Source organism: Salvia splendens, chromosome 2 (genome assembly GCF_004379255.2).
Source record: "Salvia splendens isolate huo1 chromosome 2, SspV2, whole genome shotgun sequence".
NCBI classification, from domain to species: domain Eukaryota; kingdom Viridiplantae; phylum Streptophyta; class Magnoliopsida; order Lamiales; family Lamiaceae; genus Salvia; species Salvia splendens.
Genome location: NC_056033.1, coordinates 34312724 through 34326269, shown reverse-complemented (window position 1 = coordinate 34326269; position 13546 = coordinate 34312724). Strand labels below are relative to the sequence as shown.

The 13546-nt window shown below is 38.8% G+C and overlaps 2 protein-coding genes and 1 long non-coding RNA gene across 5 annotated transcripts; 1 reads left to right on the top strand and 2 right to left on the bottom strand.

Moving 5' to 3' along the window:
* Positions 1-961: 961 nt before the first annotated feature.
* On the top strand, positions 962-4252 carry LOC121765169 (zinc finger transcription factor YY1-like). Of its 2 annotated transcripts, XM_042161218.1 has the most exons (7): positions 962-1063; positions 1148-1276; positions 1423-1481; positions 1703-1902; positions 2794-2883; positions 3131-3277; positions 3559-4252. In XM_042161218.1, the coding sequence occupies exons 2-7, from the start codon at positions 1191-1193 to the stop codon at positions 4132-4134; spliced, it is 1158 nt and encodes a 385-aa protein (XP_042017152.1). In that variant the 5' UTR covers positions 962-1063; positions 1148-1190; the 3' UTR covers positions 4135-4252. The 2 variants fall into 2 exon arrangements, with proteins under 2 accessions (XP_042017152.1, XP_042017160.1); XM_042161226.1 differs by lacking the exon at positions 962-1063 and having other exon boundaries at positions 1258-1276; positions 1683-1902.
* A 1981-nt stretch (positions 4253-6233) lies between these two features.
* On the bottom strand, positions 6234-8208 carry LOC121765157 (40S ribosomal protein S12-like). 2 transcript variants are annotated; one of them, XM_042161207.1, is made up of 5 exons: positions 8115-8208; positions 7801-7842; positions 7090-7387; positions 6652-6717; positions 6234-6529 (listed from the first exon to the last, which is right to left on the bottom strand). In XM_042161207.1, exons 2-5 carry the CDS (start codon positions 7806-7808, stop codon positions 6470-6472), a joined length of 432 nt encoding a protein of 143 aa, XP_042017141.1. In that variant the 5' UTR covers positions 7809-7842; positions 8115-8208; the 3' UTR covers positions 6234-6469. The 2 variants fall into 2 exon arrangements, with proteins under 2 accessions (XP_042017141.1, XP_042017134.1); XM_042161200.1 differs by having other exon boundaries at positions 8118-8196.
* Positions 8209-11614: 3406 nt separating this feature from the next.
* Positions 11615-13431, bottom strand: LOC121771903. Its single transcript, XR_006044221.1, has 3 exons — positions 13020-13431; positions 12270-12334; positions 11615-11802 (listed from the first exon to the last, which is right to left on the bottom strand). It is a non-coding gene; the product is annotated as an uncharacterized LOC121771903 (long non-coding RNA).
* Between the last annotated feature and the right edge of the window lie 115 nt (positions 13432-13546).

The following is a 13546-nucleotide window of genomic DNA, read 5'->3' as shown; positions in this document are numbered from 1 at the left end:
TCAACGTGGGATCAATATAAAAGGAAATTACATGTATCATACAAAATGTTTCACATTTGTTTCAATTTAGTATAAAAAGTATTAAGTTTACGTATTTCGTACATAAAGTTTACCTAGTGTTTCAAAACTATACATCTGTCAATTTCCTACTAACACCGTTAATTCCAATTACATCATACATACAAAAAGTTTCATCAATGTTTCACATTCTTACAAAAAGTTTTAAATTATAGATTAATTATTTCAAATAATATTACTTTTATTACTCAAAAAAATGAAAAATACATAGAAAAAACAAATCACCACTCTTTTCCATCAAATTAGCGAATTGCATTTTATTGTTCGAAGCTTTCTAACGTAACAATGGAGAATAAAACCAAAAGAATATTGACTCTTTTTCATAAAAGTTAAATACTTATTTATTGTTCGAAGCTCAAATTAACCATTTTGTGAAGATGAAATATGGACTTATTTTATATATGTTCTATAAACAATACAATAAAAAAGTAGAATATTGGGAGACAAACTTTTTTAAACCACGAGCAATTGCTAGAAGAAATTATATTGACTGTTATTTTTTTGGAGTGATTAATTGTATTAAATCTCTAATTATTAATTCTATTATGTTGATAAGTTGGACAAATTACAAAACTAACTAACCATGTTTAAAATATTTAACGAAATGTATTAACTTAAAACACTAATGATGTGATTCATATAAAATTAAAACATTTTGTACTAATTTGAAACATTTGTGAAAATTTTGTACGTATGATGTAAGTAGAATTAACGGTGTTAGTCGGACTTGACGAAATGTATTATTTTAAAACACTAGGTAAACTTTTTGTATGAAATACGTAAATTTAATACTTTTTGTACTAAATTGAAACAAATATGAAACATTTTGTATAAAACATGTAATTATCCCCAATATAAACGAATCGGTCCGGTTGTGAATACCGAACCGGAGTTGAAGGTATAGCAATGGCGGATTAAAACACGACCGTATTTTCTCTCTCTAAAAACTTCCAAGATATTCACAGGCCTCGATCTTACTATTCTGGTAAACGTTTACTTTAAGCCACAACTCTTCATACCCTAACCCTAGTTCTAGCTGCTGAAGTGCTACTTCTCCAATTGATTTAAGAAATTGACCTCTGGCGAAGAGGGCTAGAGAGAGAAGCGAGTCAATGGAGACTCACATGAGCCACAGTCCCTTTGACAGACGCCCCATGTCCCGCTCTAGAGGCCCTGCCGTTAAATGGTTCAAGGAATGGTATAAGAAGACAACTTTGATTCTTTCTGCTCAAATTTCCACTGCGCATATCTAATTTGCTGTTAGATGATGAGTTCGGTGGAGCAGGGTTTTGTTTAATTTTATGTAAATTGCAAAATTTACTACTTTCTTCAAATCGTTTTCAGGGTACCGCAAGATATTGTTTCAAACGGTGGGAAATGCCTTGTCTTGAAATGGGTTAATGGTGAGTATCAAAGGTTTTTAAGTTTTCAGTCAAATTCAAATTTTTTTAATAGGATTCTTGTGCATGTGATTGATGTAAAAAATTGGCAGAAAATAGCATAGAATGAATAATACTCCATCTTGTTGTGTTGTCTGATATTTGATTGCCATATATATATATATATATATATATATATATATATATATATATATGATCCCCAAGCTGCTTGTATTCGATTTCAGAGGCAACGATGAGGGCCATGAAGGAGAAGTCGAAAGAGTCAGAAGTGGCTGAGCCCGAGCCTGAACCCACAACGGAAGTTCTCTTCTTATGCAGCTATGAAGGCTGTGGGAAGACATTTATAGATGCTGGAACATTGAGGAAGCACTCTCATATTCATGGCGAGAGACAATACGTTTGCCATTATGAAAATTGTGGGAAGGTAATGAATGACATGAGTATAAAAGCAACTTAACCTGCCCTTTTACTATAGTATGATAGTGTCTTTTAAGTATTGAAAACACCTAGAACTTATATTACTATTTGGTTCAAGTAGAACATGCTCCATCACTAACAAAAAAAATAGGAGCACTATTTAAACCAAAAGTTGATTACTAGATGTTATCCTAATGGTTTGCTTTGTGTGGAGAGAATCTGAACTATATTGCTACTACTATTAACTAAGTGAATCCATAAATTAGCCAAATAATCTCCACCTGAACAGACATTATATTATTGAAATAAAGAGCAGAGAAGGGATTGCATGATACTATGAGTTGTTTACTTAAGGAAACTAAGGAACTTGTAATCTGTTGTACTACCTTGAAATTTAGTTAACTGTTATCAATATCTCATTTTCTTTTTCTTTTTACGTGTTAACCAAATTTTGGGATACATCTAAATTGGTTCTGCTGGTTCCTTTTTTTGTTATTTTATTTATTTATTATTCTGAATGTTTTTGGAACAATTATACTTGTGAATTGGTAAGTGTATCATATGTTATCGTTGGTTTGTTGAGTTGCCACTGCATTAAGCAAATCTGGGCACAGGAATCTGAATCTATGTATTTCAGCATATTTCATAATATCATGAGAACTTTATCTTGCATACGTTTCTAATTAACAAGGAGTGGTTAGAAGCTTAACTAATGTGTGAGTGTGACTGAAAGGGCCTTGTGAAATTTTGAAATGGAAAGGAAATTTGTGATTAAGCAAGTTACACTGCTGTTAATGGATATTCAATGAGAGTTTTGTGCCTTCTCTATCATACGATGTTGTTCATTTCTTCATAATGTCTCATTGTCATCTGAATTCTGTTGTCATGTGCTTTGCAGAAATTTTTGGACAGTTCCAAACTAAAGAGGCACTTTTTAATTCATACTGGGGAGAGAGACTTTGTGTGTCCACATGAAGGCTGTGGTAAGGTGAGTAAACTAGCTTATCAAACGAGCATGTCACTGCCATCCCATAAAGAAGGCTAATCTAATCATCTTCTCTATGAGCCATTATGTCATTCTGTTTGGTCTTATTCATAACAAGCGTGAGTGGGTGCTAATTCTTCGTGTCCATGGTGAAAAAATGCCAGATTTATAAATACTCTCCAGAATCTGCATGAATTGCTTACTTCTAGTTGCTACCCATATCATCTTATTATAGTTTTCTATTGTGCAGGCGTTCTCTTTGGACTTCAATCTCAGGTCGCATATGAAGACACATGCGCAGGAGAACTATCATATTTGCCCATATTCTGATTGTGGAAAGCGATACGCCCACGAATACAAGCTAAAGAATCACATAGCATCTCATCACGAGAAGGCGGTCAGTTACAGATTCCATGTCTTCGCTAGCTTTGTCGGCTTTGCCCCTTTTTGCATAATATTTTTCACAGCACATGTTCTGGCTATTTCATTTGTAATGTTCTTGCAAAGGCTACTGCTCCTTTGTCGCACTAATCAGACCTTTAGCTTTTAAGCCTTTTTATTCACATGTTTGTTTGTTGGGGTTGGGTTGGGTCGGGTCGGGTGGGAATGTCAAGAACGCTAAGTGTGTGATTATTGTTTAATCTTTAACTAATCCTAAATGTTTGGCAATTCGTGCAGAATGAGATGGAAACGCCCAAATATGTTATGCCTCCTGAAAAGCCCGTGAAAACTCCAAGGTCTACAACAGGAGCAACTCCGAGGTCTACAACAGGAGCAACTCCAAGGTCTACAACGGGCCCTGCATCATCAGACCGGCCACATGCCTGTCCGTATGAAGGGTGTGAGAAGGCGTACATTCATGAATACAAGTTGAATCTTCATCTGAGGCGAGAGCATCCTGGCCATTTTCCAGATGAGAATGCTAAGGCCAACCAACAAAACACGGAACATGAGATGGATGAAGGCAGTGATCAAGATGCATACGCTGGTAAACGTGGAAACAGTAAAGTCCGTAAACCAAGCAGGCCAAAGCCGAACCTGAAGCTGCCACCTTCAAAGGTTTCTCGCCGTAAGACTTCTACTGTTTCACCTGTCAATATGAATTTGGTGAAGAAACATCGACCTCTCAAGGAGGAAATATACGAAGAAGAAGATAGCGAAGAAACAGAAGAGGAACGAGAAAATATTGCAGAAGGGTGGAGATACAGCAACAACAATGAGGATGATGATGAAGAGACGGAGTATGAGGATTGAGTTAAAACTATCTTCTGTTTAGATGAACATAAGAGTGCACTTTTTATCTTTCAAATCTTCAAATAACATGTTATGTAGACTAAGATTATTCTTTATAGTCAGTTTAGAGTTTAGATTAGTACTTTTTTTAATTCAATACTTATATAAGGTATTAAAATAGCATTAAGAATTTTTAACTAATTCTTCTCAAGGAAATCTCTTGTTCTACAAACACTGAGACCATAGAAATTCATGAACTAATATTATACTTCCTCTGTCGCATTAAAAATGAAACGTTTTTATTATTGGATTGTCCCATTAAATTAAAACGATTCTTAAAATGAAAATAACATCATCTCTACTTTTTCATCTTTTACTTTATTAAAAATGAAACATTTTTCTTTTTAGGTTGTCCTATTAAAAATGAAATGTTTCCTAAAATGGAAATAACATCATCTCTATTTTTTTTTCTCTTCATTAACTCATAAAAAACATTGCATAAATCTCGTGCCAAAAATCAAATATTTTATATTTAGTGCGACGGATGGAGTATAATACATACATTGCTATGGTCTATAATATTTTATGATTTTGGTCTATTATGATTTTAGTTTATAATAGTACTATTATGTTTAATACTTTGTCCCAAGATAGTTGGAGCATTTTTTTTAAGCACGAAATTTAAGAAATTGATTTGTTAAATGTTAAAATAGAAAAAGTAAAGTAAAAGATGAATAAAGAGAGATGAAAGAAAATTAAAGAGAGAATAATTTTTTTACCAAAAAGGAAAATTACTCAACTTGCCTGTGATAAATAAAAAAAAATACTACTCCCTTCGTCCCCCTTAAGATATGACGTTTTCCTTTTTAGTTTGTACAAACTAAGATGACACATTTACTTTTTAGAAACTCTCTCTTCAATTAATATACTCAACCACTTTTTCTCACTCTTAGGCCATTCACTACGCTGTCTCTATACCGTCCCTTAACTACTATTTGACCACTATTTGAGGGCCCCACTGTCCTTTTTTCCTCCATTCCTTAACTAAGGGACGGAACCTGCAACGCTCCGTCCCTTAACCGTCTCTTATTCCGTCCCTTAATTATTGTTCATTCAATTTTATTTTTTGTTTTTTTTTACAACCCAATTCAATTTAAACAAACACAATTCATTAAAATTAAAACAACATTACAACTTAAACTTAAAAAAAAAGGAAAAAAAGACATAATTAAAATTCTAAAAAAATAAAAATGACATAATTTAATCTTCTCCGCCAAAGTTTTCCCAAATGTGCTCAATTAGATCCTCTTGGAGTTGGGTGTGGGCGCTAGAGTCGTGTGTCCTTGCCCGAATAGCCAACCGTTCTTGTTTAGACGGATGCGCTCCACTTCGCGGCGGACTACTTGCGGTTGAGCTTCCGGGGGATTCGGGGTCGAACCAATTCCCGCATCGGGTCCTTCGTCTCGGACAATCATGTTGTGCAAGATTATGCACGTATACATGATGTCGACCATGCTCTCCAAGAACCACGAACGAGTCGGGGCTTTGATGATGTTGAAGCACGCTTGGAGAACCCCGAACGCCCTCTCCACATCCTTGCGCGCAGCCTCCTGCTTCTGCGCAAAAAGAGCTTGCTTTGGGTTCGCAGGCCTGCTGCACGTCTTCACGAAGGTCGGCCACTTCGGGTAGATACCATTGGCGAGATAGTACCCCATTTTATACAGCTGGCTATTGGCGACGAAGTTGATGGCCGGTGCATTTGCTCAAAAGGATCCGTTTGTTTGAGTTGATTTAAGATGGAAATTGGAGTGATAGAGAGGATTTCATTATCTCTTTATTTTTATACTTACACTCACATTTTCTCTCTCTAATTAAACACATTAACTCATAACTCCTAAAATCCCGCTAGCCAAAGATACATTTGAATCATAAACATGTGAAATTGTACTTTTTGTCCTAAAAGTGATGTGCCGTTAATTGAACGGCCAAAGTGATTTTGATCTAATTACAATTTACACAGTATTGATTAAACAATTAACACGATATTAAGTCTATTTTTTGTCCTAATAATTGAGTTAGACTAACTAATAATCAACAGAAACTCAAACCAACAAAAACAGTAGAAAAAGGGAAAATCCAAGACGGCTTAAATAAAACATAAACAGTACATATGAGGTAGTGGTTCAATCTCTCTATACCATAAAGCATCAAATGATAAAACTTGAACCAACATTAAAGATGTCAAAAAACGAATCCCCACAATGACTTGGAAAGAGTCCAGCACGCTAGCATCCTAGAATCAGAATCACAATCAGAAATGCTCTTCATGTCCAAGGGTTCAACATCCTGAAACCATTTAATGTGATTTCACATATTCCTGGACGATATGTAAACCCTCACTTTCTTCCCCATAATCCTGCAAAAACATATAAACATGATCATGAGTTGAAGCTTAATTTGCTGATGTATGTAAGTGGCAAAAGTATTGAGTGTCACACCAAAAGGTCCAGATTTTTCATATAATGTCAAAGCTCAAACCTTTACAACAACGCAAGCACAACCGACCACCTTCCTTGCTTTTCCTTCAGAGTCAATCTTGCATAGCTGAAAAATTAAGACTAAGGTCAGAAAATAAACCATATATGACAGCTCCTAAAAGATGCAACAATAGAGATATGATATGGTTGTGAGACCGAAGATACATTTCTAGAGACTTTAGATTAGATATGCTATTAACTGATGTTGCACCCTCAGATGTTCAAGTAGATATAGAGGATATCCATCTGAATTCAACTGAAGGTATAAGTTGATATTGAGTGCTGCATTCATCCCCAAGGCAGTGGAAGCACCAAAGAGTCAAACTTCAGCCCCATGTACCCAATCCAACACTACATCCCAATACCCCAACTTGAACCAAAAACAAAAATGTCTTATTTAAGAATGATGAACATTTAAAGATGAAGTGGTGCCACTTACTCCAGCCCACTCGCCAAGGGTTTTAGCACTAGGCACAGTGATCAAGCTAACGTTATGATCAGCACAAAGAGCTTTCACCAATTTGACATAATCAGCCTGGTCGCAGTCCTCTGCCAAGACACACAGCTGCGCAGCATGCTTCTCAATGACCTTGGCAGCTTCATGGAGCCCACGAGAAAGGCCACTGTGGGCTTTGGACTTTCTCAGAACCAACTGCAACGCAGTCATGATATCCATGGGCTCCCCAAGAGCTGGAGCTAGAACTGGAGCTGGTGCCTCAGCAGCAACAACATCCTCACTATTAAGTGACGAAAATAGACATGTTAGGAAAATAAAGAGTTCCAGCAACATAAGCTAACTAATAAAGCCATCACAACATACATAATCAATATAAAATCCTCAGATCATCCATAAAGTATCAAGTAGTGACTGTTAATAAGCACATAGGCTAGGAGGGTGTTCATAGCACAGTACATTCACAACAATGTGCTAAAAGAACAGTGAAGGGAAAGAAAAACTGAACAGAGTCAAACAATTTAAACATCCACCGAATATCAAAAGGCAAATTAAAATTAAACGAAGACTAATTTTACGAGAACAAATTTGCTATTGACTCAATTATTGAACTTGATGATAAACATTAATTTGCAAAAAAACAAAAAAAAACTGATTATTAGAAGTAATCATTACGATTACGAACCATCCACTTACCCTGACATTTTTCTTCTAGATCAGACTCCCGAAGCTGCTAACCTGTTGTCAAAGTAAGCAACCAGCAAAATTAGCTCGAATTGATCCAAGTCAATAAAGATTTCTTATATATGAACCATTTTGACCGAAACAATCAACCGAATTCATCTACTTAGACACACATTGGTAAAATAAAAAATCCATAAGTCTATATTAGTATCAGATGATCCCAAAGCAGCAATGTACAAAAACCAGGTGAGTAAACATGAAATTAAGATGATTAGCACATCAAAATCTGCAGACAGAGCGCCAACTACTGCATCTGAATGTACGACTACCTGGTGGCGGAGTGACGACGGCTGCGCGACGAATGAAATCGGGGTAAGTGGTGAGGTTATGAAGTGGGTGGACAAATTTATACGGAAAGTCCTAAACCCTAACCTCGGGAAGTTTTGCCGAATTTACTATAATACCCTGGGGTTTTTTATATCATTTCAAGTTTTTAACTTGTTTTAAAAATATTTATTTAATTCTAAGTGTATCGAAATGTATTTTTTACACATATCTACGTGTATATACATTTCTTAGATTAATAATAATAAAATATTTTTCAAAATAATATAATTAAAAATATATAAACACAAAATTGAAATTACTACGCCACACATTATTTTACTAGTATAACAAATTTAAATAAAAATGAGCAAACAATTAAAAGAAGGGGAAAATGAAGAAAATTGACAAAATATAAGGCAAACAAAAAAGAAATGACATATTAGTGTGGGTTGTCTTTCAATCGCATAACTGACACGTTCACTATAGGTGTCCAAGTTGTGTGGCCTAAAGATAGTGTGTGAATGCGCGCATGTAATGACTCAACAATGAAACCACCTCAGCAGTTCTTCCTAGGAAGCAAAATGGCTTCCCCATCCAAGAAGCTTTTCTCCACCATCTCTATTGTCACGAAGCTTCCCAAAAACGCCTTTAGTGGGTGCTTTTTAGTTAAAGATTGAGTAAAGGGTTAGGCCATCCACAACGGTGTCTCTATACCGTCTCTTAAACCGTCTCTTAACTACTATTTGAGCACTATTTGAGGGTCCCACTGTCCTTTTTTCCTCCATCTCTTAACTAAGAGACGGAACCTGCAACGCTCCGTCTCTTAACCGTCTCTATACCGTCTCTTAATTACTATTCATTCAATTTAATTTATAATTTTTTTTTAAAACCCAATTCAATTTAAACAAACACACTTTATTAAAATTAAAACAAAAAAAAACACACAAAATAAAAAAAACACACAAAAATTTTTTTTAAAAAAAACACAAAATAAAAAAACACACAAAATAAAAAAAAAACTAATCGGAAGGGCTAATCATCCTCCGAAGGCGGTCGAGGTTGAGGGGGAGTCGGAAGGCCAAGTTGTGCTGCCATATGCACAATTCCGTTCCACCAGGCCGCGAATTGGGAGTGCGAGAAGCGGGAAGTGTCCGCCATTGTGGCGGTCATGTACGCCACCATAAGTGTGTCCGAGCCTCCTCGCGAGCCCGATCCTGAGGCCGACTGGCTTGATTCGCCTCGGCCCTTCCTTGCTCTAGCCGCTTTCGCCGCCTTCGTCCCTTGCGGCCGACGGCGCCCACTCGCGGATCCTCCTGCAGAGCCGACTGTACCCGCAAACTCCTGGGATTCAGCATCATGTTGGCTGATGCCTTCAGCAGTGTCACCACTAGACGCACCAGCACTAGACGAGTATAGGCCACTCGCCGTATGCTTCGTGCGCTTCGAGGTTGAGCCCGAGCTGGAGCGGAAACCGCCGGCCCATCGTTCCTCGTCCTTGACGGCGCGCCAAACATCAACAAATCTGAATTGATGTCCCTCGTCCTGGTAGTAGGCGCGCAAAGCGGACGTCAAAATGTCGGTGGCCGTGGCGCCGCTTTGGTAGCGCGCCTCTTCCGCCGAGTAGATGCCGCAGAATTTTTTGACCTGTCGGTCGACTCGGTCAAAGTGACAGCGGATCATTTTAACTGTGCGCTTGCGGGAGCGGTTCGGCTTTATTTGGTGGTAGACCTCGACAACCTTTTCCCAGAAACACTTCCGGGTTTGTTGATTCCCGACGATGGGATCGTACGAGACCGTGATCCAGGCGTTGTACACCGCCATCATTTCGAGGTTGTTGTACGGATGTCGGCCAAGATCCTCTTCCTCTTCTTCCTCCTCGTCCTCGCCCGTCTGGGGTTGTACACTGCCTCGGCCACCTCCACCGCCTCGCCCACTTCCACCGCCTCGGCCTACTCCCGGCGTGGGATCAACTGGAAAATCCTCCCGGATCTGGGATAATCCCTGCGAAAACCGCGGGACGTTGGGACGAACATATGCATCAAGGTCAAAATTGGGTGGTTGGTACCCCCCCGGCGTCGCCGAACCCTGGGTCCCCGGCGTTGACGAACCTCCACCGCCCAATGTGTTGATCATGTTCTCCCAATTGCCGAATGAGTTGAGATCCCACCCGCCGGAGCCGGAGCCGCCATAGTTGCCCTCGCCGTCGCCGGACATCTTGAGTTTTTTTTTTTTTTTTTTTTTCTTTTAAGGAGGATCGACGATGGTTCCCCATCTACCCTCCGATGTGACTCGGACCCCCGACCTAACAGTTGGAGGTGAAGCGTCTTACCCCGTAGGTGCGCTTCGTTGTCATTCTGGGCCCACAGGCCCAAGGAGAAATTAATCCCCAAATCTGCACTTCCTAGGATTCGAACCTGCGACCTCCTAGGAAGTGAAAGCTCCCTGATATCAACTCCCAAGCCACTAGAGCAGCTTGGTTGGATCGCCGGACATCTTGAGTTGGGTTATGAAAATTTCAGCGAAAATTTGAGAGAAAATTTAGATGATAAGAATAATAGATGTGTAGTTGTGTGTAAATGAGGATGGGTTTAGGAGTATTTATAGAGTAAAAAATTTAATAAAAAACAAAAAAAATATAAAAAAAAAACAAAAAAACGGTAATAATACCGTTACAAATTTTTTTTTTATTTAAATTCGAATTGTTTTTAAAAAAAATATTTATTGCGTCAGCACGTGACGACGCCCACTCGCGGGCCGGCGAGTGGGCGTCACGCACGACGTCGGGCTGCGCCACGTCGCCTAGGCGCGTGGCGAGACAGCTCGTCTCGTGGCTCGCCGAGGCGAGACGCGCGACGAGACGGGACGAGATGGAGGCTGCAACGCGTCTCGCCGGGGTCTCGTCTCGCTGAGACGAGACGCGAGACGCCGGCGAGACCCGTTGTGGATGGTCTTAGTTTCGATTAAGGTTGATATCAGTTAAGCAATAGCTGAATTTTTCAGTTTAGGTTAGGTTCAATTCTTAATTTCAAAATTATGGATTATCAATCCAAAAAAGACATATTATAGTACTCCCTCCATTCCATAGTAGTGGGGGCATTTCTTTTCGGCACGGAGATTAAGAAAGTAGAGAGATGAAGAGAGAATAAAGTAAGAGAGAGTAAAGTAAGTGAGAAGAAATGTGTTAACTTTTACTAAAAGGGGAAATGACTCTACTACTATGGAATGTACCAAAATGGCAAAATGACTCCACTACTATGAAATGGAGGGAGTACTACTTTTTGCCATGTTTAAAAACAAACAATATGGGATTGGTGTATGTGGATCGTGTGATAGTTGTGATACATATCCATGTGTCCCGCCCGCATTTTCTAAGGATAGAAAACACGGTTGATCGCGACTAGGGGAGGATTAAAGAAGCGGGAAAGAAGGGGAAAACAACACAACTCGACCATAGCCCGAAACAAATGGGAATAGCTCGAATAAAATCAGAGTATCATTTCAACAATCAACAACTCCAAATGAAAATATCTCAACAATACACGAACTCAAAAGAAACAATATTTAGCGGAAGCATTTCGAGAGAAGAATAATATTATATATGAAGACACAATATATTCGGAATATTAAAAGCAAACACAAATCTTTACCAGCTCTGCTCAACACCCACCGTGCTCGTCACAGCTCAACCTGCAAATTTTTAAAAAGAAATGCAGGGCTGAGTACTTGATGCACTCAGTGGACTCATGCCGAAAAACATTTTCAATAAAAATATTTATCATGCCATTAACGAGTGACCTCGGGGTTTTAACTTTGAAAGGGCCCGAGTCACTAAAACATTTCACCAACATCATCATCATCAACCTCAACATCATCAACATCACCATACCATATCTGAACATACATGACGAGGAATGTGGCCACATTCCAAGCCACTAGACCGGCCAACTCAAAGAGATAGCGCACGATCTACGGGGTGTACACTAGCCTGAGTAGGGACTCGCTCCCTAGTCAGACCCGAATTCGATTAACCATACATGGCAAAAGCCACTTCAGATAGGTCCCATAGCAACACAAAAAAAAATATGGCATGACAAACATATTTCGCAAAAATAAATATACTTAGGACATAGTCCTTATTTAAAAAGAAAGCCCACCTCGAGTGCTTAATCCGAACTTATATTCTTTCACTTGCGATCACGATTCACTTGCGAGATAACACCTTTAGAATTTTAAAAAAAATGCATAAATGAACACACGGAATCAAGCAATATTTAAGATGCATGCATTCGAAGGCTTCAATTATTTTTATCGGTAAGATCACACTTTTTTCCCCATTAAAAGCTTAGGTATTTTGATTAACTCCGGCCGACCAACTTAAATAAAAATCAGCCCAAGAAAACATAGTATACTCCTATTCACTAAATAATACACGTATACTCCCCCACTACCGTTTTAAAACAATCATCAATTATTATAAGGGTTTGTATAACAAAATCAAAAGCACTCCTTTTCAAAAAAAAGTACACGTACACCCTTCCTTCATATCCACCTTAACCAAAAACTAAATATTAAAGTAATATTACATAATGAAAACAAGGAATCAACTACTCCCTTTACCAAACTCGTCGGCCCCCCCTTTCTCCCTCAACTCTCTCCATCCCCCAAAACATAACTCACGCAAATAGTTTCTCCGATTCACCGTGAGTACCGCCGCTTCCGAAACAGCCGCTGCAGGCTCCGATATGTCACCCCGCACTACCGCCGTCGCTCGATGATTCGTTAAAAGTTCAATCTTTTATTCGGTTTTGTTTCGATTATCCGATTTGAAATTGATTATCGATTGTATGAGATGCAAGGTTTGAAACAATTGAAGAGATTGAGATGGTGTTGGGTATGTGGTATACCTTGAACAGACTTCGAAAGAAACAACCGATAGCTCCCTCTCTGTTCTCTCGCATCGCAGCGCCGCCGTGAGTCGCGACAGCTGCTGCCGAACCGGACAGCCATCAGCTCCGTATTCACCGGCTGTTATCCGCCGTCGCCGAGCCCACACGGAGCCGTCACCGCACTGCATTTGCCTTCCGTCTCTCCCTCGATTCGTCTCTCAATTCAGACTATTAGAAATCTCCAACTCTCTCTTTCAATTTCTTTTCTCTCTGCACTCTCTGTTAATGCTTCCATCGATTTGCAACTGAATGAAAAAAAAAAAGGAGAAAGATCGTATGATATAGAAACGTGGGATCATGGGGCGATATGTACGTAGAAACCGATTTGTTCCTATTTTTCAGCTTGTCAAGCCTGATTTTGTGAAGCAGAAGTTGTTGAGTGGATTGGGATGTAGATTGAAAGTGGGCTCATGAAGAAAAATAAAAAGATGATTTGGGCTTGAAATGAAGTTCCACTTTAAGTAAAAAGAGAATTGGGTTAGGAA